Below are 24433 nucleotides of genomic sequence, written 5' to 3'. Positions count from 1 at the left end.
TATTCTGTTTGATATTCAATTCAGCCAAGACAGATAATAGCAACTCTTTGACTTCTCCACTATTCTTCAATGTATCTGTTCCCTTTCTTGTCTCCAATTGCTTTCCTCTATTTTGCGGGTTAAACTAGCAATTTGCCTTTATGTGTCCCTTTTTGTTGCAGAGAAAGCAGGTAGGTATTGTCCTTTGCCTTTGCCTTTGCCTTTGCCCATTGGGAGGAACATTGGGTGTAGGCAGTATTCCACGACTTCCTTGTCCATTTCTTTCTTGACCCCCTTTGTCTCGAAAATCATACCTACCACGTCCTCGCCCATAGGCAACTCCTGTGGCAAGAACATTGTGTGCTCCAACATGTGCATGAGTATCTTCAGAAAATCCTTTCAACGTCATCTCATACTGTAAAAGCTTGGCACGAAGATCTTCAAATGTAGGTAAATCTGGCAAACACAATAAGGAAGTAACCATCATGTGATAGTCCGACCCCAACCCACTCAAAATTTGTTGCACCATATCTTTGTCACTAAGAGGGCATCCCACAATGGCCAATTGATCTGTAATAGTCTTCATTTTGTTCAAATACTCCATAATAGTCATGGAGTCCTTTCTTAGCATTTGAAACTCTTTCTTTAAAAATAATACTCTGGCCTGAGAAACTTGAGAATATGTCTGAATCAGTCGATGCCATAATTGCATTGCTGAGCAGTCATCTGGAATTGCCACAAGCACTTCCTGTGACAATGTAGAAGTGATATAGGCAACCAACGCCTGATCTTGCTTCATCCAGGATACATACTCAGGATTTCTAACATAGGTAATAGAAAGATCTTCCTCACCATTCTTTTCTTCTTGTGGTATGAATTCTGGAGGAACATGAACAAAACCATCCAGATGTCCAGAAAGGTCCTGACTTCTTATGAATGGTATGATTTGTCTCTTCCAAGTTAGGAAATTGGAATTGTTCAGTTTCTCAGACACGAGTTGACTGAGAAAATTTGAGGAAAGACCAGACTGAGAATGAGGGAATGAGTCCATATTCTTTTAAAGCAAAAAACAAGAAGGAATAAGATCCAACCAAGAGAAGGAATAAGAAATAAGAAATGGCCTTACGACAAAGACCCAACCACAATTAAATTCTAGTATAGTTCAGAACATAAATTTTAATACCAGAGAAGTCTAAAGACCAGACTAGTTTTTTTTTTTAACTGATGAACACGAGACAGAAAAACGGGACTGGGCAGTAAAGAATCTGTTCTGAATAAAATTCAATCAGTAGTAGGTACGTTATTTTGAAAATAACGTGTTTTCTTTTTAGAATAATGAGAAAAGAGGCAAAACAAAGATGAAAATGAATTCGAAGATGAACAAGACAGATCTGGGCATGCAGATCTCAATCTGATCTGACGTAGATATGACAGAAGAACAACAAGGAATGAAAGGAGGAGGAAATATGCCAACGTGACCAAATTTCAGTTTTGGATTTTGGAAATAAGAGAAACACGTTGGCTTAAATAAAAAAGGCGAATCAAAGGGAGGTACTTGAAGAAGACAATAAGCAGATTAATGATGTATTTCAAAAGAGCAAAAAAGAAAGAGGAGAGTACGAAGAAGAGATTTCAGTCCGGACTGCAGATTTGAATACAAGAGAAATCGATAGGAAAAATGAGGAAACAGGTACCTTAGAAGGAGACAAATCAGTCATAGAAGGAACCGATCTTCAATATTGAACCTGCTGCTCTGATACCATGATAGAAATCATGGGTTCCTTTCTTCATCTACAAGCAACAACACAACATGGGGAGAGAGAACGTGGCTGCAACAAAAATCCCTAATCAGGGTATTTAGTTTTGCTTCTCTGATTAAATACACACAGATACAATAGCTAGGGTACGAAAATACCCATTACATGTTATGATAAAATTACAGCATGCCATTAATGAAACACTAATGATCATGTGTTTAAAATGAAAGGAATTGGGTCCGGATCTTGAGATCCAGACCTTATACTGAATGACAGTATCTTTTCACAACTGTCATAAATATGACCGTTGGGAGCTCCCCAACGACTCTAAGAGTGGGGAGCTGCCAAGGGTCCCTCACTCTCCCTTTTGTATATAAATAGGGGTGTTCCTGCTTTACTTGTATTCATTCATTTCTCTAACATTTTCAATAATACTTATTTTTGTTAGCCTTTTGGCATTGTCCTTTTGTGGATTTGTGTGTGCACTTGAAGTGTTTGTTTATTCTCTTTGTATTTGTCCATTATTTGTAATTCTGCTTCCTTTGTTACAAGAACTAGAAATATGGACATTTTCAGCACTTTTTTTGCAAATCCAACCATGTGGATGTGCTTGGCATGGTGAATTTGCTAGGAATCAACAATTGTATCGTGTATTTTCGATGAAAAATGCAATTTTTGAATGCTTGAATATTTATGAAGATTATGAGCCTTTGATTTTAAAGCTTTAAAAAAATCTTGTTTATTCATCAAAATCAGATGATTTAAGAGTGGTTTCTTATAAAACCAATCCTGTAGATCACATCCATATGGTTAGATTCAAGAGAAAAGAACAAAAAAAACATGAAAATCGCAGTTCACACATTAGTTCTCATATTTCCAGTTCTCATATTCTAGTGTAAACTGAAATACCCTTCAGGGGTATTTCAGTCATTTCACTCATGTAATAGGTGTCAGCCTAGTAGAAGTTGTTTTTCCTAAAATTTTAATTTCTTTCTTTTTTGCCTTTTTATTTAATATGTAATTTGGCTGTTGGGGCAGCCCAACTAGTCGTTGGGCTGCCCTCACTCTCTCCTTTGTATTGTAAATAAGGGTTTTCCACTTTGTATTGGACAATGCTTTCTTAAGTATTTCATAATTATGTTTTATGTTTTTATCTTTTGTGTTGGCCCTTCGTCACTATTGTGTTCATGTGTTGTGCTATTGAGTTTATTCTCACTTTGTGATTGTATTATCCCTTGGTGGATTAGTGTTTGTAAACTTCGTATTTTCGTTTGTTTCCTTACATTTATTAGCATGGCTCTTTTTTCTAAAAATCATGTTTCACATCTAGTAATTTGGCGGGGAAAGTCATTTTATTTGAAGTTGTACTTTGGTGTAATCTAAACAACCTATTTGTTACTTTGAAATATATTAGTATTTAAATTTATTGATCTAGAGCACTTTCATGGTAAATCAATTATGACAAATCCATCTATATGGTCAGATCTACATAAAAATGTATTAGTAAGATTCTACCAATTTATTATTATATATAATCTTAGTGAGTCAAAATCTTGCAATAATTTGAAAATTCTGTTTTTTCTTTAGAAATTCTGGGGAAAATATTGGCATGCATTACAATATAAAATATATAAAACTCGTTGATGTCTTAGGCAATAATAGAAAACTCGTTGCAATCAGTTCATCTACTTCATGCAAGAGCTTCATTCATTGTTCTGAACTTAGGCTGCCAATAGATTCTCCTTTTTGCCTCCCATGTATCTCATTGATATACTCTAACGATCCTAACTCATATCCCTTGAAAATGCGGATTTTTTTTAAATCAATTGCAGAAATATTCCCAGAGACCGGGGGCTTTTACAATTTCACTCTCAATTGGAAAGCCAAACACACCACAAGAGATCTTACATTTATCATCCTAAACCATGGCAACTCATTATTTATTCATTATAAAAGAAAGTGTATTTAACAATAAATGCAGAAGACATATCAGAGTAATTTTAAGTAACATGCAAGTAAATAAAGAAAAAGGCTGAGCCACACTGTTTTTCTGTGAACTTTCGAGCAAAAGTGTGACACTCGTACCTCTATTAGAAGCTAGTCGCTTCACCGATCTTCTGCGGCTGCGAAAAACCACAAAGAGGGTGTCAGAAATCCAAAGAATTCTGCGTACGAATTCCTCTAATGAAAATAAATGAGCATAAAGAATGTTGATAAGAGTCTATGCAATAACTTGGAGGTATGCATTTATAATAAATTCATAATTCAATTATCATTCATGCAATATGAAACAATTATAAAGCATGAGAGAACTTTACAACAATAACAAATATCACTATTTAAGCAATACAACCATGTAACATGTATTAGGGAACAATATTAAACATTCACCAACATTTAACAGTTAAGGGAACACGTAAATATGCATGTTCTATTGCATAACAGGAATATGTATGATTTATATGCAATGCATAAACACTTTATTATCTTTTATTATAGTTCTACTTTCATATACATGTTCCTATTAAATGCTTACAAGTTTAAGTTCCTCTTTTTAATTATCGTTGCCTACGAATATATCAAACAGGTAAAATTTCTCGAGGTTAAGTAAGGTTCTCAGGGTAACTTAGCACACAAGTTGTATTTTATTACTGGGTTCCCAACTTAGCCTTCGACCGAATCACCTTCGGAACATTAGACCTCCACATCTAATGTCGAGACACTAAGGACCTCCACATTTAATAGTGTCACTTTCTTGGTATACCAAAATAACAACTGTGTCAAACACACCACCCCTAGGTAAAGTGACAGACTCTCCCTAAAATCGTGGCTAGGAGAAAAAACCTCAATATCGGGTTCAAGGGTAAAAGGTAAAGCACACCGAGTTTTTGTATCCTCGTGATCCCCCAAAACCGAATCTCTAAGATGCCCATTCATTCGATAAGAGATCTCAGAACATATATTACATTGTTCTTATTCATTATCTTTTTTATTAAAAGCCAATTATTAAGTTTTGCAATTTAGCATGCAAAAGCAAGACAAAAACTTGCATCTACCCCTGCGAGAGTCGTCACAGGACTCCCATCTGTGGAAACACATGGAACCGTGCAATATAGTGCACTACGAATAATTATGATTTTTGCGATCCATTTAAAAGTAAAGAATGAAGTAGCATCTAGTGCTCAAGGCTCTTCAGGCCCGCGACGATTCACGTGGATCATGGATGCACCATATGCAAAAACCATAACCACATGCCATAATTCATATGCTTCTTAATGCACGTTAAATGCAGTTTTCAGTTGTGAGTGTAGGAAACAAAGACATTTAGAAGCATGTTTACATTCAATTCATGTAATAGTGATAAGTGCACACTTTCATATAATGCACCCATTCAATCCATTGTATGCTTTCATTCACTATGCATAATGTGTCAAATGCATGTTTTCAACTACATGTACATATTTATTGCGTGCATACACTCACTGTTCAAATTCATGTTAATGCATACTTCCTTTGAATGTGAGTGTTCATATAAAAGCATATTCCCAACCAGTGTGCATCATCATGCCAATTGCATGACCATTGCTTATACTCATTTAATTTTGGACAACATAGTAACATATATGACCCAATCATATTCTGTGTAACACAGCAACATACATGACTAAATAAAATTTTGCATAACACAGCACATACATGACTAAATAAAATTCTGCATAACACTGTTAAATACTCTGTCCCTTTTTTTTCTGAAGATTTCACCCAGGGGTTTCAAACAGGCCCAGCTGACCTTAGTCAGCTGGGTCGTGTTTGGTCAGCCCCAGGCCGGACTGCCTGCCAGACCGGCTGGCCAAAACAGCCCAGCCGACCCTATCAGTTGGGCCTGACAGCCCATGCACAGGCCCCAGTCCGGGCCTGTGTGCTGTCAGGGCTGAACAACCACCAAAAGAATTTTTTATTATTAACTTTTATTTTTTTGGATGCAAGAAACGTGACCCAGCCGAAGCCGACCAGCGACTGGGTCTGGCATACAACCACACCCTTCCAGTCGGCTGGGTCAATCACGCAGCCCAGTCGACTGAGTCAGCTGGGGTTGATCGCCCAAAGGCTCAGCCGACGTCAGATTGGCTGGGCCCAAACACCTTAATGCCCCCCCTTTTTTTTCATGATACACACAACTTCCCAGTCCACATCAAGATCCCACCATAGAAATCGGTGTTCACCGACTAGGGATCTAAAAGAACCCCTTCTTCCTCAATAAAAATCCAGTTATGATATGTACATAAATTTTTTTTATGAAAAAGATGAAAGAACCACCGGAGATCAACCATGGAGGAAGATCTTCCTCCATGCGTTTTTAAGGGAACAATCGTAAAAACGCTTTTTCTATGGATTTCATCCAAGGGATTACATGAAATCGAACCAGCGTTCGATTTCTCACCTATTTTCAAAAGAAAAGTCCTGTACCTTTGCGTGGATTGGGAAAAGAAAAAGGTTGATGGTGAAAAATTGGTGAATGATAGAAGAAGATGGCCTTCTTCTTCTTCTCCTCCTTCCTCCTTTCTTCCTCTCTTTCCCTTTCTCTCTCTCCCTCTCTCCTCTTTTCCCTCTTTCTCTTTCTCTTTTTCCTTCTCTTTTTTTTTTTGAATAATGAATGGGAGAGGGGGTGATTGTAACACCCCAAAATTTTAACCCAATTTTAGAGGATTTTTTTTTATAATAGCGAAAATAATTAATAATATGAGGTTAAGCATTCCGAAACATTACAGTAGAGAGCAAGCAACATTACTTATTTTATTTCATTATCAAATAAATAACGACATCAGAGTTTCAATGACATGAACTAATAAATGAAAAGGAAACCAAATTATCCCTGAAACAGTAAATCAAATCTCGATCGAAGCCTCATCTCGCAGTCGCTCGTAAACTTTATTCTTTACCTGAAAAATGGTAGATTGATTAGAATTAGACTACAACTGTCTAAGTAGGAAATACTGTAATTTTTCTTGCAGGTATATCATGTGTCAATTATGTGATATGCGTACCATGTATGATTTTCAGCAATACAAGAACAAGTATAAAATCTACACTAGAACAACCACACTTATAAAAGTAACTATCAGGTAAAAGCATTAACAAAATGTAAATCTCTCATAACCACATATTTTATCGCATGCTAAAAGTAAATGCCCACATGTCAAAAGTAACGTTTTATGTGTACAATTGTAAATCCGACACTACCTACTCAGATGTGATACCGAAGATGATCTTATTCAAATGCTTATCTTTAATTATCCTGCAGGTACACGCGGGCCAAGACAATCATTTTAAAAGAGAACATTCGGGGGTTTATTATTCATTGATGTTTTATTTACCCGAATATTCTAACTGAAACTGTAAATCTATGAGAGCGGCCAGTGACCGAGAGAACCTCCCAAAGGCCCAAAACCAAAACATGACGTATCCTTAACTTCTGCAGAAGAACTTTGAGCTACCACCTAAGACACAATTTGATAGTCCCGGTCCCTTAACTCCGAGAACTGGGGACCAACGAGCTATTGCCGCTTGAAGCAATAACACGTCCCCGGAGTTTTGTACCACCTACCCTCTCCAAAGTAAGCCCACATCTGAGTGGGTTGATCTTTGTATTTATTTAAATTTTCTGAAGTACAGGGGCATTTCCCCAAATTTTATTTCCTACCACCATAGTAGTAGATCCCCAACCTTCGTTATATTACAAAGGTATACAATCCAAACTTTTCTCTATTTGATTTCATAGACCCATTCAAAGCGCTTCAGTACCTTTAAATCGTCACGCACACAAGCCCCGATACCTTTAAACCAGTCGGCCGAAGAAAATTTAACTTTTAATTTCCTTATCAGTGTAATTTTATTAGCCCAAGTACCCGTATCAGGTACTCAACCCAATACTGCCCATTAGGCAAGATGTTTCAACAATAACTAACTTAATAATTTTCCCCTTTAGGGTACCGCAGAATATTAAACCGGTGAGACTTTAACATTACTCGTGTGTCAGTTCATTGCTAGAATACCAAACTCTGAACAATTTCAAAAAACGTTGCTATATCCAGATTCCCTTACTGGGATACCTATCTAGAAAAAAGAAGAAGTTTCAAGCATACTGGTATATACTGACCCATTGTTGAATACATAACTATTATTGAATTAAATTGCAAGTGTACTACTGCACATGTTTTATGGCTGGGATGCATGTCTATGAACCACTACCATTCCCATTTCAGAACTTACAGTAATTCAGACATAGAGACCAATTCGCACATGTATAGCCTGAGTATTGCAATTCCAGAACTACTTAGGGCATGGTATAGTCTGAGTATTAGCATTTCAGAATTTGAGGTAACTTACACATGGAACAAGGTTTAACATGTGAGTATTAACCCATACTACTGTGGCATCAAACTTTTAGAACCAGCGATTCTTTAACAAGCACAAAGTTTATCGAACCCTGTACCACACTTTACCTTCAGTTGACACGAGAGATAGACTTGAAACAAATATTACTTTATGCAGGGAAAAACTAATTAGATTAAGCCATAATCTGTGAAAGAAAAAATTTTCAGTAACAGAAGATTAACATACACATTACAAATTATCTAAGCAAGAGCGTAATAGGCAAAACTCTATTTCAAACAAGATCACAACACCATTTTTTTTATAACTTTCATAAACACCCGTGATGCCTGAACCTCTTTCTCAACTGCCTGTTATACATACACGTATGAACTAGTTGGACTGTATGTATAATCTAACAATTGACGTTATGGCAGATTGAAATTTTTTTCTCGTTAATCAATTGAATCCGGTGGATAATTGTTTCAAATATTTGGGATCTATCATTCAAAAGTATGGAGAAATCATAGGATAAAGGTTGGGTGGATGAAATGGAAAAGTGCAATTGGAGTGTTGTGCGATCATAGAATGCCATTGCGGTTTAAGGGAAAGTTTTATAGGACGACTATTAGGCCCGCTTTACTATATAGTACAGAATGTTGTGCTGCCAAGAGACATCATATTCAAAAAATGAGTGTAGCTGAGATGCTTATGCTTAGATGAATGTGTGGAAATACAATAAAAGATAAGATTCAGAACGAGGAGATACGTAAGAAGGTAGGCGTTGCACCCATTGAAAATAAGATGAGAGAGAATCGTTTACGGTGGTTTGGACATATTCGACGAAGGTCTAATGATGCTCCAGTTAGAAGGATGGAGAAATGGGAAAATATATTAGTTAAAAGAGGTCAGGGTAGGCCTAGGAAGACTTGGATGGAGATGATAGGAAATGATATGAATGCTTTGATCCTCACCGAGGACATGACATTGGATAGAAATGATTGGAGGAGAAGGATTCATGTGGCAGACCCAGAATGCTTTTCTTTGTTGGTTCATATCGCCGACCCCAATTGTTTTGGGATGAAGGCGTAGTTGTTGTTGTTGTTGTTAATCAATTGAATCCTCATATGCTAGGAATATGAATACAAAAACTCACACATTATGAAGAACAATTCATTCAGTTGCACGAAAAAATTTAACTTATTGTATCAGCCGTTATGTAACATCATCACAGAGTAAAATAAGATGGAAGATACAATAGATCTCAAATGGTACATCAAAAAGTTATAATAAAATCTTTTTTTTTTCTGTTTGGAGTTCACAACAGCCGAACTCAAAACCCATTGGCAGAAACAGAAAGAAATCCCCTGTAATACATAATCAAAACCCCCTTTTTTTCAATTGGTTCTCAGTAGTCAGAATCCCCAAATTGAGCGATTTGGGGTTTCCGATAGCCCTCACAGTATGCCTATCCTTACTGAATAGCAATCCAATGCCTATCCTTACTGAACAACAATCCAAAACCCTTTAGCATAAATCAAAAACCCTTTTTACATAAACCGAAAACCCCTTTTTATCATTCGACCCCCCCCCCCCCCCCCTAGCGTAAATCAAAACCCTTTTTTTTACCTGGGATTCACGACAACCTAAATCCCCATTTTTTTTCTCGATTAGGGATTCACGACAACCCATATCCCTCATTTCCTGCTCGATTTGGGTTTCATTTCACAGCAGCATAAATCCCCAAATCGATTGATTTCGGGTTTTCAGACAACCCACACCATAGGCTCAACCCATGACGTACCCAACAAGGAGAACACATAATATTCCTACCTCTTTCGGTGCTTTTTCGACGATCGGAAACTGCTGTCGTGAGAGGAGGGTTGGCCAACGTCGTTGGCTCCACTGCCGAGCTCGGGTCGAGATGAACAAGGAGAATAGAGCAGTCGAGGGTCGCTCAGGCGGATGCGGACTGACGCAAAGAGAGGGGAGAGAGAGAGAGAGAGAGAGAGAGAGAGAGAGAGAGAGAGAGAGAGAGAGAGAGGAAGAGGGGTTCGGGACCCCATTAGTAGGAGGGTGGCCTCCTGAAAAGGGAGGAGGCCGTTACCCTCACCCTGGTGGCTATGCAACTCCCCTCTCCCTTTCCATTGTGTTAGGGTTCCTTCATAACCCTAGCAGGTTCTATCGGGTCTTCGTATGCCTCTATACTTACAACCCCTTTTTTTTATTTCACAGAGCGTGGACCGGGTCCGAGACCCGGGATCCAAACGCGGTTTAGATCCGCGACACCCCATTGCGGTGTGGATCCAAATGGATCCACTGCAGGTCCGCGTATTAACATGTTATCTCTCTATATATATATATATATATACATGTATAGATCCGTTATGGATGTTGGATCCGAAATACGGATCCTAGGTCCAATTCAATAAATTACGCATTATTTTGAATAGTTTTCAAATAATTAATGAGAAAAATTAGGTTATTACAGTGACGCCCCCCCTTTTTCTCCAGCTCTCTCTAAGAGAGTTCCCAAAAGGTGGAACTCTCTCTCTCTCTTAGTTTCCTAATTTTTTGAAATATTACCAAATGTTGACTTTTCAAAACAAAAAACCTTTCAATCCTTTTAAAACTCTTTCCTAACCTCTCCCAAGTTGGAATAAGGACTCTTTTAAGGAGTCCCACTCAGCCCTAAAACAAAAATCCGAAATGAATATTAATTAATTAATTAAAAATTATCTAAAGGTACCCGAAAATAACCAAATTAACCCAGAAGGCTCCCTAACCTTATTTAACCCCAAAATAAAGCTTTATATTCAATTTAAAGTTGGAAAACGTGGGGTTCGGATCTGGATTCGAATCCGGATCCGGATCCGGATCCAAGATCCAAACACATACCCAAAACAAAAATTGGAGCAAGACCTGGATCAAATCCAGATTTAAGTAGGACCTAAATCCATAAAAATTCGGATCCTAGGCCTAGGGATGGCAGTGGGGCGGGGCGGGGGACAAGGTCTCCACCCCCGCCCCGCCTCCGCGGCGGGGATGGATTTTATCCTCCACCCCCGTTTCATGTCCTCCTCCCCGATTCAAACGGGGATGAGGCGGGGCGGGGATATTGCGGGGAAAAGTGGTCGGGGCGGGGATGAGGCGGGGCGGGGAAAAGTGCACGTCCCCGCCTCCATCCCCGTTTCATACCCTTCATCCCCGGTCCAAACGGGGCGAGGCAGGGCGGGGCCCCGCTTTCCCCCTGTCCACTGCCATCCCTACCCAGGCCTTGGATCCAATCCAATCCAACTCCGGATCCATTTCGACAAACTGCTTAATTTTAGGAAAAAATGCGATTTTCGGGCAAACAGAACTCAAATTCATGAAAACAAAATATCGTTGCGCTCAGAATTTCGAGACGCATCCAACGATATATTACATGCATGCCAAATTCTGAATTTTGTTCGAAAATAACCCGAATTCCGCTTGAATTTAAAGGTTGAATTTACAACTCTTTCCCACGTTTCGATTGGCTCGCCTCGATCTTGTCAATGGGACCTAGGTCAAGCCAAGACTCAAAGACATCAGCCTAAAAATCGAGCCTTAGATGATTTTTCTCCCAGACAGCCAAATTTTTGTCAAAATTCTTAAAATGACTAAGTACCAAAATACACGATATTACATATACTGCATGACTTGCCATTGTTAAGATATATATATATATATATATATATATATATGTGTGTGTGTGTGTGTGTGTGTGTGTGTGTGTGCGCGCGCATGTGTTCGTGTTCTTTTTATGTTTTTTATTTTTATTTTTGAAATATGTATGTTGGGGACATCCCAACTAGACGTTGCCCAATGGTCATAATTGTGACCGTTAGGAGCTAGCCCAACCTCTAGTTGGTCTGCTCCCTTTGCTCTCTCTTCTTGCTTATAAATAGGGATCTTCCCTACTATGTATCGATGCTTTTCTAAGCATTTTGTCAATAATAACTCCTTTATATTTTTACTTGTGACTCTTTGTGAGTTGTTAGTGTGTATCTTCATTGTGAGAGTGTTTTAGGTCCATAAGTGACAGCTTTGTTTTTTGTATCCCATTGTAGCCTTTGTGGCATTCTCTTGAGTTTTTGTTGGTTTCATTACAGACAATGTTTCATGAAGAAATAAGGGAGCTGCCTCTGGTAGGAAAGCACAACAAAGGCTGTCATTGCAAAAAGTCAGGGTGTCTCAAGAAGTACTGTGAGTGCTTCCAAGCCAGTGTTCTTTGCTCTGAAAACTGCAAATGCATGGATTGCAAGAACTTTGAAGGTAGTGAAGAGAGAAGAGATCTCTGTCATTCTGATCCCAACATGGCCTTGAACTATATCCAGCAGGCAGCTAATGCTGCCATCACTGGAGCTATTGGAACATCAGGTTTTGCCTCCCCTCCACTGAACAAGAAGAGGAGAAACCAAGAAAATTTCTATAGCATGGCTCTTAAAGATCCTTCTAATCAAAGGCTTGCTCAATTTCCTCAGGTATGTCTGAACTGGAAGCCCTTTGAAGATGTGCCTTTTTTTCTCTTTTTTTGTTGCTGTTGTTTCTGCTATTGTTATTGTTGAAAAGTTTGCGAATCAGGTAGTTGAGAAAGTGTGATGATCAACTCCTCTAGTCCTTATGTCGTCTAAGGGGTGTTTGATGTCAAGGAGACAAACTTCCTTTTTTCTAGAAAATGGTAGGCCCACCCAAAATCCAAAAAACTTCTTCTCATAGAAGTAACTCATCCATTTTTCTCTGGAAAAGCCAAAAGAAATGTGGGACCACCATCCATGTTCAGATCCAAATAAATACAGTTTTTGTCTATCCTGTCGGTATGCCATGCATCCTATGTTCTATAGTCTCTGGAGTGTTTTTTTGATATGCTCTGGAAGGGAGAGGATGCTTTCATTCAACCCTAATCTGGTTTTTCAGTGGAACTTCATTAGAATTGGTCACATCTTCCATTCACCATGGACTGACCACAAAAGACTCGAAATTCCAGATCCACAACCTCATCAGAACCTTCATCTCAAGTGTAGGCCGTGTGACAGGCTTCACCTGCATATCTTTGACTTTTTCAAATTCTCTATCACACAAGTAATACATGCAAAATAACGTCCTATAACAAAGAGGGTATCTTACTATCATTAGTTTGATGGCTGGGTTCACCTCATTACGAGACGTGGCTGGAGGCCTTTTCACCTTAGAAGAAAAACTGATTTACAGGCTCTTTTGCTGTGAGAAAACTTTTCTAGGAGAAAAAAAATCAGAAAATCCCGTATTTTTTAAAAGATGTAGAATGTTGCATATTGGATGTGTGATTTTTCCTAATTTACCATCTTCCTTATTGCTCTCTTGGTGCATTAAACATGACTAATGTTCTTGGAAGAAAGCAATTGGTGGCAGAGAACATCCTAAGTAAAAAAAAAAATCTCAGGTAAAAATGGTCACGTGCTATCAACTGTCCTCTTGGCACAAGGTTTGGGAACTTCTAGTTAGATACCAGGTTGGTTTATCCCAATATCCGGGTGACAGGTTTTGATTATGTTCCCTAAAATGGCTAGTATTCAGTTTATGCCTTTCTGACAAAAAAAAGAAATAGTGCATGTTGCATTGCAAAATGTCGAACTTTGTCTGAAGCAGAAACTTTGGCCCACAATGGCTCTGCACACCTGGCTAGGTGGGTTCACTTAAGGCATTCAAGTTGAGGATGTCAAGAGTTTGATATGTGGGGTGTGCGTCCCTTGCCCTAAGACAGAAGCAGCAGGCTTCCTGGTGGGCAAAGAGGGCAGACAAGGGGTTTTAACTGCTTGAGGGTGGGTCATGCGAGAGTATAAACCTCTCCAAGCCCCACCACCTGAACTTGGGTTCCCCTCTATAAATAGAAAAAAAAACAAGATAATATTGATTTACAGTAAGTCCAATGCTTATGAATGACACAAGTCTGGGATATTGGGAAGACACAACACCCTTCTTTGGTTCATGTAGGTGCTTAGTAGAATTTTAATCTTTTGTCAACCATGATGAGTGATCTTAATTTTCTAGAAAACCCACCTAATCAGGTAATCCTGCACACAGGGTTCAGGATACAGAAAGTCACAACAATTTCTTTTTCTTTTCTTTTCCCTTTTCATTATGTCCTTCCTTTTTCTTTTTAAGCTTCTTTCTTGGCTCAATGTTGTCTCATCATCATTCTTTTACAGTTTTACTGCTCTACTTAGATTTCTTTTTGCTTCAAAAATAAATTCTGAAAGAGAGCATGAGCATAATGATCAGTCTTTTTTTATTTTCTCTGTATCTTTCACTAGATATAGCAGCACCTTTAAAATTTATTGTTTCAATTGCATGCCCCGTGAAGTCAATGGTCAATGCTGTAATGAAAGAGGAAAGACAATACAAGTGTGTGCCTCTTATGGGCTTACAAGAACACGAGCATAAACACAAAGACCACTTATGGGTCAATACAAAAAACAAGTACAATGGCCACTTAGGGGCCAAGAACACAAGTAAAACATAAGATCTTTATTGGAACAAATATGCATGAGAAAGCATTGCTTTTACAAGAGGGGGGGGGCACCTCACAAATGCCCTCAATCGAAATTTAAATACTAAATTATAAAAAATAAAAGGAAAAATATAAAAGACTATCATGCCCCTAATGGGCACAACTTATTACAAGACCGTGAAATAACTAAAATACCCTAATGAGTATTTCCTATTACAACACTGTAAAGAATGTAATATATATATGTACTACTTAACACTCTCCCTCAAACTTACAGTTGAATTACCGAAAGTTTGTCAAGTAAGAAATGAAACCGGGAAGAAGGAAGTGCCTTTGTGAAGAAGTCAACTAGCTGAAATTCCGATGCTACATATGGTAGAATTATAATCTTCTTAAAATACTATTCACGAACATAGTAACAATCCATCTCGATATGCTTGACACTTTTATTATCACAACATAACCTTGAGGGTGACTGCATATACACCTCTATGTCTTCTAACAATCTTCTCAACCATACAATTTCAGACGTCGTGATAGCCATGGTGCGATATTCAGTTTCAGTTGATGACAGAGATACTTTCTGTTTCTTCTTGCATTTTTAAGATACTTAAACACACAAAAATTCGTAGTTGAGTGTCTATAATTGAGATCCTCTCCCCAGTTAGAAACGGTACAGGCAATTAAGTCAAGTGGGGATGAAGAAGATAAAAAGTTCTTTACAAACAAAATTTTGTAAATATCTAATAATGTGTTTAACGACACTCATGTGCACAGTTGTAGGAGAATGATGAAATTAACTAGTTTTATGCACTGTGTGAGAAATGTTAAGTCTGGTAATGGTTAAATAAGGGCCCCAATCATTTGGTAGTAAGGAGTGAGGTCGTTCAAGGGTATACTATCATCTATCTTCATTTTTGCGTTAATTACTTCAGGAGTGTTCGCCCTTTTTTCATCCGTAATTCCAGACCTGTCAATGATGTCAATAGCAAACTTGGATTGAGTTAATAAATAACTACTTGCATAGTATGCAACCTCAATCCCTAAAAAATATCTAAGAAAACCTATATTACCCATTTCAAAACTTTGTTTTAAAATATTTTTAATATAACTAACTCCCTGTTGGCTCCCTTCTAGTGGTGATCATGTCGTCAATATAGAGAAAAGAGCAACTACACATGCATCAGATTTTTTAACAAACATAGCAGTGTCAGTATGACAAAATTTAAAACCAAGTTTAATTATAATCGAACTGAATCTATCATATCAGGCTTTAAGAGTATTTTAACCATATAATGCTTTACGTAAATGAAGAATCATTTATGTTGGAATTTCACATCATGGTGAAGGGTCTATGCATACTTATTTTAATTCACCATTTAAAAATGCATTGTTGACATGTATTTGCTAGATGTGCTAATTCTTAATGGTAGCTATAATTATAAGGGTTCTAACATAAGTCATTTTAGCTATTGGTGCAAAGGTTTCATCGTAGTCAATACCATGTTCTTGACAATAACCCTTGGCTACTAACCTAGCCTTATATTGTTTAAGGGAGCTATCACTCTTGGTTTTAACCTTGTGTACCCATCTATAACGTATGAACTTTTCCCTTTAGGTAAATCTGCTATTTTCCATGTGTTAGATTTTTCTAAAGCATCAATTTCTATGTTTATGGCTTCTGTCCATTCGGGATGGGTTTTGACTTGTTTATAATTATTGGGCTCGAAGTAGGGTATTTTTTTGCTAGTCAAGCTCTATATTGAGGGGAAAAAGACTCAGGATACAAATCTATTTGGGGTCTAGATTCCCTAGTAGATCTCCTAAGGTTACTAGAGTCTTGTGACTCAATGCTAGAATATCTAAGGCATTGGGCTGACTATCCTTGCCTCTTTTGCTATATTAACGAATTTGATGATTACTTCTATCTATATCATGGTTCACATTGCCAAGAGAATTTAGTTGAGGTTCTTCGTTCTGATTATCAATACTTAAAGAATCTTCCTTATCTCTAAGAAGCAATTCAAACAAAAAAAAATAATTACTAGCTTTCTTAGGATCATTTTGATCAAATAAATTTTTTCCCAAAAAAGGTCACATTTCTAGAAATATAAAGTCTATCATGTGGAAATCATAATATCTAAAACCTTTTTGAGTTTCACCATATCCGAGGAAAATACAAGGTATTGCTCAAGGAGACAATTTGTCATTTTTTTGGTAAGAACAAAACATTTATATCCAAAGGTTCTTATTCTAGAATAATCAGAGGAAGTTTTATAAAGTTTTTTAAGAGGGATAATGTTTTGAAGTTTGACAGAGGGAATTCTATTTATGAGATAAACAACGGTAAGTGCGGCTTCGGCCCAAAATTCCTTTGGAACATCTTTTGAAATGATAAAAGTTCTAGTAGTTTCTATAATATGCCTATATTTTCTTTATGCCAAACCATTTTGTAGAGGGGTATAAGCACAAGATCTTTGATATACAATTTCATTTGGTTCTAAATACTTTTTGAAATAATTTGACAAAAACTCTACCTCTGAATCAGAGCGAAGATAGCTATATTGTTCTCAGAGTTGCCAGTCAAGGAAGCGGGAGCAGGAAGCGACACGGGAAGCGGAAGCGGGGAGCGGGAAGCGAGGCACTTATAAAATTTTAAGAAGCGGGAAGCGCAGGACGACTCAAGAGCGAACCAGGAAGCGACCTAAGAAGCGAAGAAGAAAGCGACACAGGATTCGAATAAGAAGCGAAAGGAAAGCGAATAAGAATCAAAAGGAAAACAAAAATGTAATTATATATTTTTATTTTATCAAAGAATAAGATTTATTTTATCATTGACAAAATAAAACATGTAACTAAGACAATAAATAATATAAGTTGCAATTATCTAACAAATGCATCTTTTGCAACTTTCAAGCATTTAAAAAAAAATACATCAAGAGAAGATCATAATTCACATTCATGTTGCAACCATTTAACAAATGCATGCAAGTACTAAATAATACATTAAGAAAACTAATAAATTTGATTAAAAAACATATTTTTTTCAATGAAAAAATCAAATGACTTGATTGTTGTAAATCTTGTGATATCTGCAACATAGAAAATGAGAAATCAATAAACTCAAAGATTACATAGAGATATGGTTAAAATTTTAAGCTATAAAGTTCTAAACTGTAAATTATAAGCTATAAAGTTCTAAACAAGAAGCTTAAAATTAACATAATCCATTACTTCACTTCATCATGCAAGGTTAAAAATAAAAGTACATATCAAACCAACAAAATATTACAAGACCATGACTAAAAAAGTAACATAAAAGTTTCTAAGTTGTACTACCCCAACTACATCATCAAAAGAATAATTAAGAATTCAATAGTTCATTAATCTGTCATCTTTCTCTTCCCCCTTTAAGTCAGCAATAAATTAAGAACTTTTTGCATCATCACGCGCTTCTTGTCCTCCACGACCATGCCTTCTGCTCCTTCCTTCATTTCCTATAATGAATATGTTAAAAAATTAAAATGTTCAAAAATCACAATTTAAAATATAAAAAATACATATATAGAAAAAAGTAAAAATAAAAAAAACAAGATCAAGTGATTAACATACCTTGTCTAGGTCTCCTGCTAAAGAAACGATCAATCCGGCCTTAAGGAACTGATGGTCGCTCTTGTATATCTGCAGTTCTACTAGCTCTGTTGGATTGATTTGTATCCTCTTCAACTTCATTTGTACGTATGATTATTGGTGGTAATGGAGCTCTTGGTTGTACATCTTTGGGTTTGGATTTGGAAATAATGCTTGATTGTTGTGCACTATCATCCAAATCTCTCCAACGCATGTTCTCTAATCTCAACGTGTTTTCTTCTACAATAGCAAGTTCTGGATTGATATCCCATTTTCGATTAGGTCCTTCTTTGTAGCGATTGTTGCATCTTTTTATAACAAGAATATAAAATATGAATGCTAATAAACAATCAATGATAGAAAAAGAGAAAAAAAATACCAAAACAAAAGTACAACACAATTTAATTATTCCTGTCAATCAATCGAAGATTGAAATGAATATACACCAAGGTATCAGCACGATCTTCATTGAGCCTATTTCTTTTAACATTGTGAATATAACTGTAGGTGCTCCACACTCTTTCTGTAGAAGATGTGCTAATAGGTTAAGATAAAACCTTAATGGCTAATGCTCTCAACTCAGGTGTATCACCATCATAAAAACACCACCAATTAAGCACCGACATTGTAGGATTCAATGCATCTATTCTTGCTGCATTTCGGCTAAATTTTTCACTTCTTGATGCAAAAGCCACAAGTTGTGACCTATATAGTGTAAATAGCTCTTCATTTCAAGCAGATATGAGTTCAAGCGCGAGCATTGCACCGTCTAATATATCATTATCCTTTTCAGCAAAAAAAATGTCTAATAACTATAACAAACAAATGCAAATGAAATAATAAAATAATTAAATCATTTAACTTTAAACTTTATTAAATAGATAATAAAATTTTTACCAGGAGAAACTCGTTTGACCCCTCCTGCTGTTGGGATCTTGAGATACTTTGACTCGTAATATTTTGGAGTAGGCATGTGGGCTAGACTATGGAGAGGCACATTCATTCTATCCCATCTATTTGAGACAATCTTATGAATCTTTTCATACAAATCTGGTTGTCCTTTTAGATTGTCTTTAATTTCTCCCAACATGTTGTCCATGCCTTCATACACTTCACCAATTATAGGGCCTTCGTGATTACAAAATTTAATCGTCTTATATATGGGTTTTGTAATCAATAATGCTAAACGTACAGAATCCCAATATTCTTCATCAAGAACAGTTGTTTCTGTTGTAAGAGCCATTTTTTTTCATAGTTTCATCCGTGCATGATTGCTTTCACTCGCTTCATCTATCTGAAATTACTGTGAGCCTCAAGCTCTCCCTCACATCAAGCAAGCGCTTCAGAGTAGTATGATGTAAAGCAAACATTTTTTTTGCAATATTTATTAGCTCTAATTTTTCATTGCTTCTAAAGATTGCTAGTGCTTTTGAATGATTTGTGATATACTTCACAATTTCTTTACTCTGCAAATATGTTTCTCCCAACCAATGAAACTCATGTGCCAAATCCTTAAAAATCAAATTAAGTGTGTGCATTACACAAGGTGATAAAAAAATATACTTATACGTTTGTTTTAATTCTTCACCTGCTAACTTGCAATTTGCTGCATTGTCTGTAATTACTTGCACTACATTAGAAGGCCCCACAAGTTTAAATCCCGTCTTCAAAAACTCGGTAATGTTTGCAACTGACGGTTGCACGTTAGAAAAATCGCTTGCATATAAGAATATCGAGCCAAAACAATTTGATGCAAGTATATTTATCAAGTGTTTGTTCTTGATATTTGTCCAACCGTTGGAGACAATGTAAACTCCAAACTCCTCAAACTTTTCTCGAAATTCATTTAACTCTCTGTGAAAACTTTCTCACTGTCAAGCAACGTTGTTCTCGCTTTTTCATATGATGGGGGTTTATATCCAGACACTTTTTTAACTACAGATATCATCTCTTCCCAATATGGTGATCAAAGCACATTGAAAGGTATACCATTTGCACACAAAAATATGATAATTTTGTGATCTACATCATCTCTTTCTTTTTTTTTAAGGGTATCACAAATATCAATTGTTTTTTGGCTTCTACTAGATGATGTAGTCATACTAATAGGCTTCTTCGAATTATCAATTCTTGATCTTCTCAACTCAACAGCACTTGATGAAACCTCCACTCGGCGAACTTGCCTCTTAATTTTTCTTGCCAATTCTGCATTTTTTCAACTACAGGGCAAAAGGAAATCCCAACACTTTGTCTCTTTGGAGATCCCATGAGATGTGCAAAAACTCGAGTATATGATCTATGATAAATATTTTTGCAGTGCCTGCACATAAAAACCTGGGTTTCACCTTGCTTTTCTTGTCCACTCTTCTTTTGTTTCAATACATGGCGCCATAGCACTGTTGTTTTATGCATGCTAGGTGGTTCATCATCTTGGTCATCTTCAAAATAGTAGTCATCCAAGTCATATTCTTCTTCATCTTCCTCATCAAAACAATTTTCATTTCTGTCCTCAAACTGATATGAACAATCAGAAGACATCTTGCCCTTTCTTGCATTGTCATTCCGAACACCAGTAGACGATTCATGCTCCAAGTTGTACAAAGAATCATCATCGTCATCATAATTATCGTGATCATAGTTTGTGATGGTCATTAATGAAGTAAAGAACAAACAAATATACCTGCATCATAAAAGTATAGGAATCATTTTAGAACACTTTAGAAAATCTATTATTAACAGCAAAGGATGGAGAGTGATGAACACAAATCATTGCTTATATACACAAATGTATGCACATTAATATATAGTATATAATATATACTATATAGTAGCAGAAAATATGTGCACAAATTCACAAAAAATGAATAAAAAATGATTTCTTTATCCAAGACAGAGAGGATTGAACATGTAAAAGGCTGATGAAAGTTGAAACTATGTTATTAGTCAAAGGTAAAATCTATAAAACTAAGCTAAATTATCAAACAAGAAACAAATCCATTAGGATGTTATAGATTACAAAAATCACACGTTAATTCCTGAACAAAAAATATATTAATAGACAACATTGATCGTGAAAGTATAGCATGCATTAGTATGTTTTGCATTCTAAGGACAAGAGTCAAGACATATATATTTCAACAAAATAATAAATAAAGACAAATAAAGCAATTAGACAGAAAACATAATCTTCTTTTCAATAAAGAGGTTATGTGACCAGCTTGCTCGTAGCATTGGACGAGACTTTCGTGCAACTGCTATCCTAAGTCTCAAGGTGAGAGAGATTGGGTGCTGAATGAGTTCCATGCTGGACTCAAATCCCTACCAGTAATACAACTATACCATTAGATTTCGTGCATCTTCCATATGAAATAAGAAAGATGACCAAATAAACTCACTTAAAACACAAAATGTGAAATGCTTCTCAACCAATATACTGTTCTTTCATGGGACTCACATAAGAATATAAATCACCATCATATTGATAACACAAAAGATAAAGACCATCATGTTATTGCAACAGAAAAATGAAACAAATAGTCTCTGACAATCCCCTATTCCCTAAATGTACCTTCTAGAGAGAATGAAAGTATCAAACCTGCAACACAAACCTCTACTCACGAGCTGAACCTCACACAGGTCAGATACCAACCTTATATCACTTGAAAACTCTTCATCAACGCGAAATATGGGCCCACCATTTAGGGGAAACAATTTGGATGGGTCGAAATAGGTCTTAACTCATTGACTGACCTTATTTCCCCACCTTAACGCCCTCTGAGTAGCCACACAAATCTCAGATTTCCAGAAAGTGCACCAAAATAAAATTAAGTTAGACAATGATGTCCCAAACCCTAGGTAGAGAATCAAATCTCCAAGTACCAAAACTTTCAGAAAATAAAACCGATAAGCTTTTCGTTTTCAGAAGATCAAGGTTACTGTTACAAGGCAACGGTAAGCTATAAGCAACCCAATAAATAATGATAAACATAGATAGAATAAATTGTTTCCAACAACATGCACATGAATAAGCAATTCTGCATAACCGACAAAGAGTGTAAAACTTATTCCCATTTCGTCATGCTATTCATAACCTAAATGTCATATTGTATGGCTGCAGAAGGATTGCTTGTAACGCCCCAAACTTCAAACTTGCGAACCTTTTTAGAAGAACATGCAAGAGACTAGAAATATCTCTTTCCTTCAGAGTTTGTTTATGAAATCAGCGGAAGATTTTTCTTTTGTTAAATCAGAAGGCAAGCTGACAACTTTGGGCACGTTAGCTAAAAGAACCAAAACTCACAAAATCAGGGTATCCTAAGGAGAATCCGTTACAAACCCAAATCGTCCAGGACTCAAGCTAAGAGCAGGAAGAAGAAGTCTTGAAGCCATCTTGCAATCACGCCATCGCCTGTGGTGTACCTAATCATCACATGTACTCATAAAATGGGTTAGTTTCGCGAAAAGCTAGTAGGTGCACAAGAGAAGTTACAAAAAACTGAATTAAGTACATTTAATTCAGTATACTAAGCAGTTTAAACAGGGAAGCAGTGCAAATGCGTAAGTAGTGCAAATGCATAAGTAAGCAGTGCAACTGAGAAACGCAGCATACGATTCAATTGATCGTAGGCTGTGAACCACCACACAACTAGCTTGTTCTCGTTCCTAGAACGGGGTCTCTGCATTAAATCATTATCAGGACGTCGTTTGTCGCCCTCACTACTTCTAACAAACGCTTGTCCTGAACCACCTTAAACTATTCCTATCTCTCAAGACCTTACGCGACCAACTGTCACCGGTTATGACTCACTAAGGCGTCATACTTTCTCAAAAAAGTCCGCCCTTCCGTAGAAGGTCCAAAACATGATCACTATCTCAAGTCGCTAACGATCTGATTCTCACATCTGAGTCTTGCATATAATCACGCTAAAACAAAAAAGCCAAACTATAGATTTATAACTGGCTATCTCAAACAATCTCAGAAGATCATCACGACTCACCATAACCTTTTATGGTAAGCAAAAACACAATATCTACGCCAGATCGCTCGGTCCGGGAGATATACGACCCGACAGAGAATTACTGCCCTAGAGGGTATACCTGATCTTGGACCATACACTTCCTCACAGGAGTTCACCGTCTTTGCGACTACCCGTTCGTGGACAGTATACATCCTCACAGAGATTTTACCGCTCTAGCCGGATTACCCGATCTGAGAAATGTACAACCTCACAAGGAATCCTTTGGGAAGCCGGTCCCCAACAAATGTTATATCTAATGAAAATCATTGTAATACATGCATCAACAGAAATGACCACTCTCAGGGTCGATAGCCACTATTACAATCAACAAGATCAACACCGGATCACCTGGTCTGGGAAATGTATAACCTTACAAGGAATTCTGCCCTAGACGGTATACCTGGTCTTGGACCATACACTTCCTCACAGAGATCTACCACTCTAGCCGGTCACCTGGTCTTGATTATACACGCCCTCGCAGATAATCCTTTGGAGATTATGTCCTTAACAGACACCATACTCAGTGATACATGCATCTATACAATCGACTGCTCTGAACGATTGACCGCTCTTGGGGTCAGTAGCCATAATATGGGCACAAGCATGAAAATCAACAATATGTAGCGTATCACTGCACATGGTAAAACAAAACACACGAGAACATACAAATATGTCCATCCAGTTGATTCTATTGGCGGAGAGTAACTAACTCTATCTGACAGCTAAACAAAACAACTGAATAAGACAAGCACTTATAACAATGCTTGTAATACATACAATTTCCATCGAATGACTGAGTCCATCAACAAGTAATTAAATTAATCGTAAGGCATAAACCATTGCACCACAAGCCATTCATAAGCAATCATACGACAATAGTTATATCACAATATGTAAGCAGCTTATAAGACAAGCAGCCACATCAATCCTAGTTGCCACCAGTTCGTAGATTACGAGCTATATGCAATCACATCAATCATAAGAGATGCAAGCCAACAAGTGCTACGCTACAATAAGCACCAAACAGTTCGACCAAGGGGTAAAGCAAGTCACGTGCTAATATGTAGCAACTGGCATAATGCTATTATTATAAGCATTTAACTAGTATGAGAAGCTAGATGTTACTTAGCAAAGAACTGCGTAAGTAGTTTAACAAACTAGAG

At 37.0% G+C, this 24433-nt stretch overlaps 1 protein-coding gene across 1 annotated transcript in view; it reads left to right on the top strand.

Moving 5' to 3' along the window:
- LOC149828796 (protein tesmin/TSO1-like CXC 5) overlaps positions 1 to 24433 on the top strand; it is an 85804-nt gene that overhangs the window by 49730 nt on the left and 11641 nt on the right. The window contains exon 4 of the mRNA XM_090017732.1: positions 12245 to 12616. Within this exon, the coding sequence (XP_089873858.1) occupies positions 12245 to 12616 (372 nt within the window). The remainder of the gene's footprint in view (positions 1 to 12244; positions 12617 to 24433) is intronic.

This window comes from Nuphar pumila, chromosome 9, assembly GCF_984573655.1.
Source record: "Nuphar pumila chromosome 9, dmNupPumi1.hap1.1, whole genome shotgun sequence".
In the NCBI taxonomy this organism is placed as follows: domain Eukaryota; kingdom Viridiplantae; phylum Streptophyta; class Magnoliopsida; order Nymphaeales; family Nymphaeaceae; genus Nuphar; species Nuphar pumila.
This window is presented reverse-complemented; position numbering and strand designations above follow the sequence as displayed.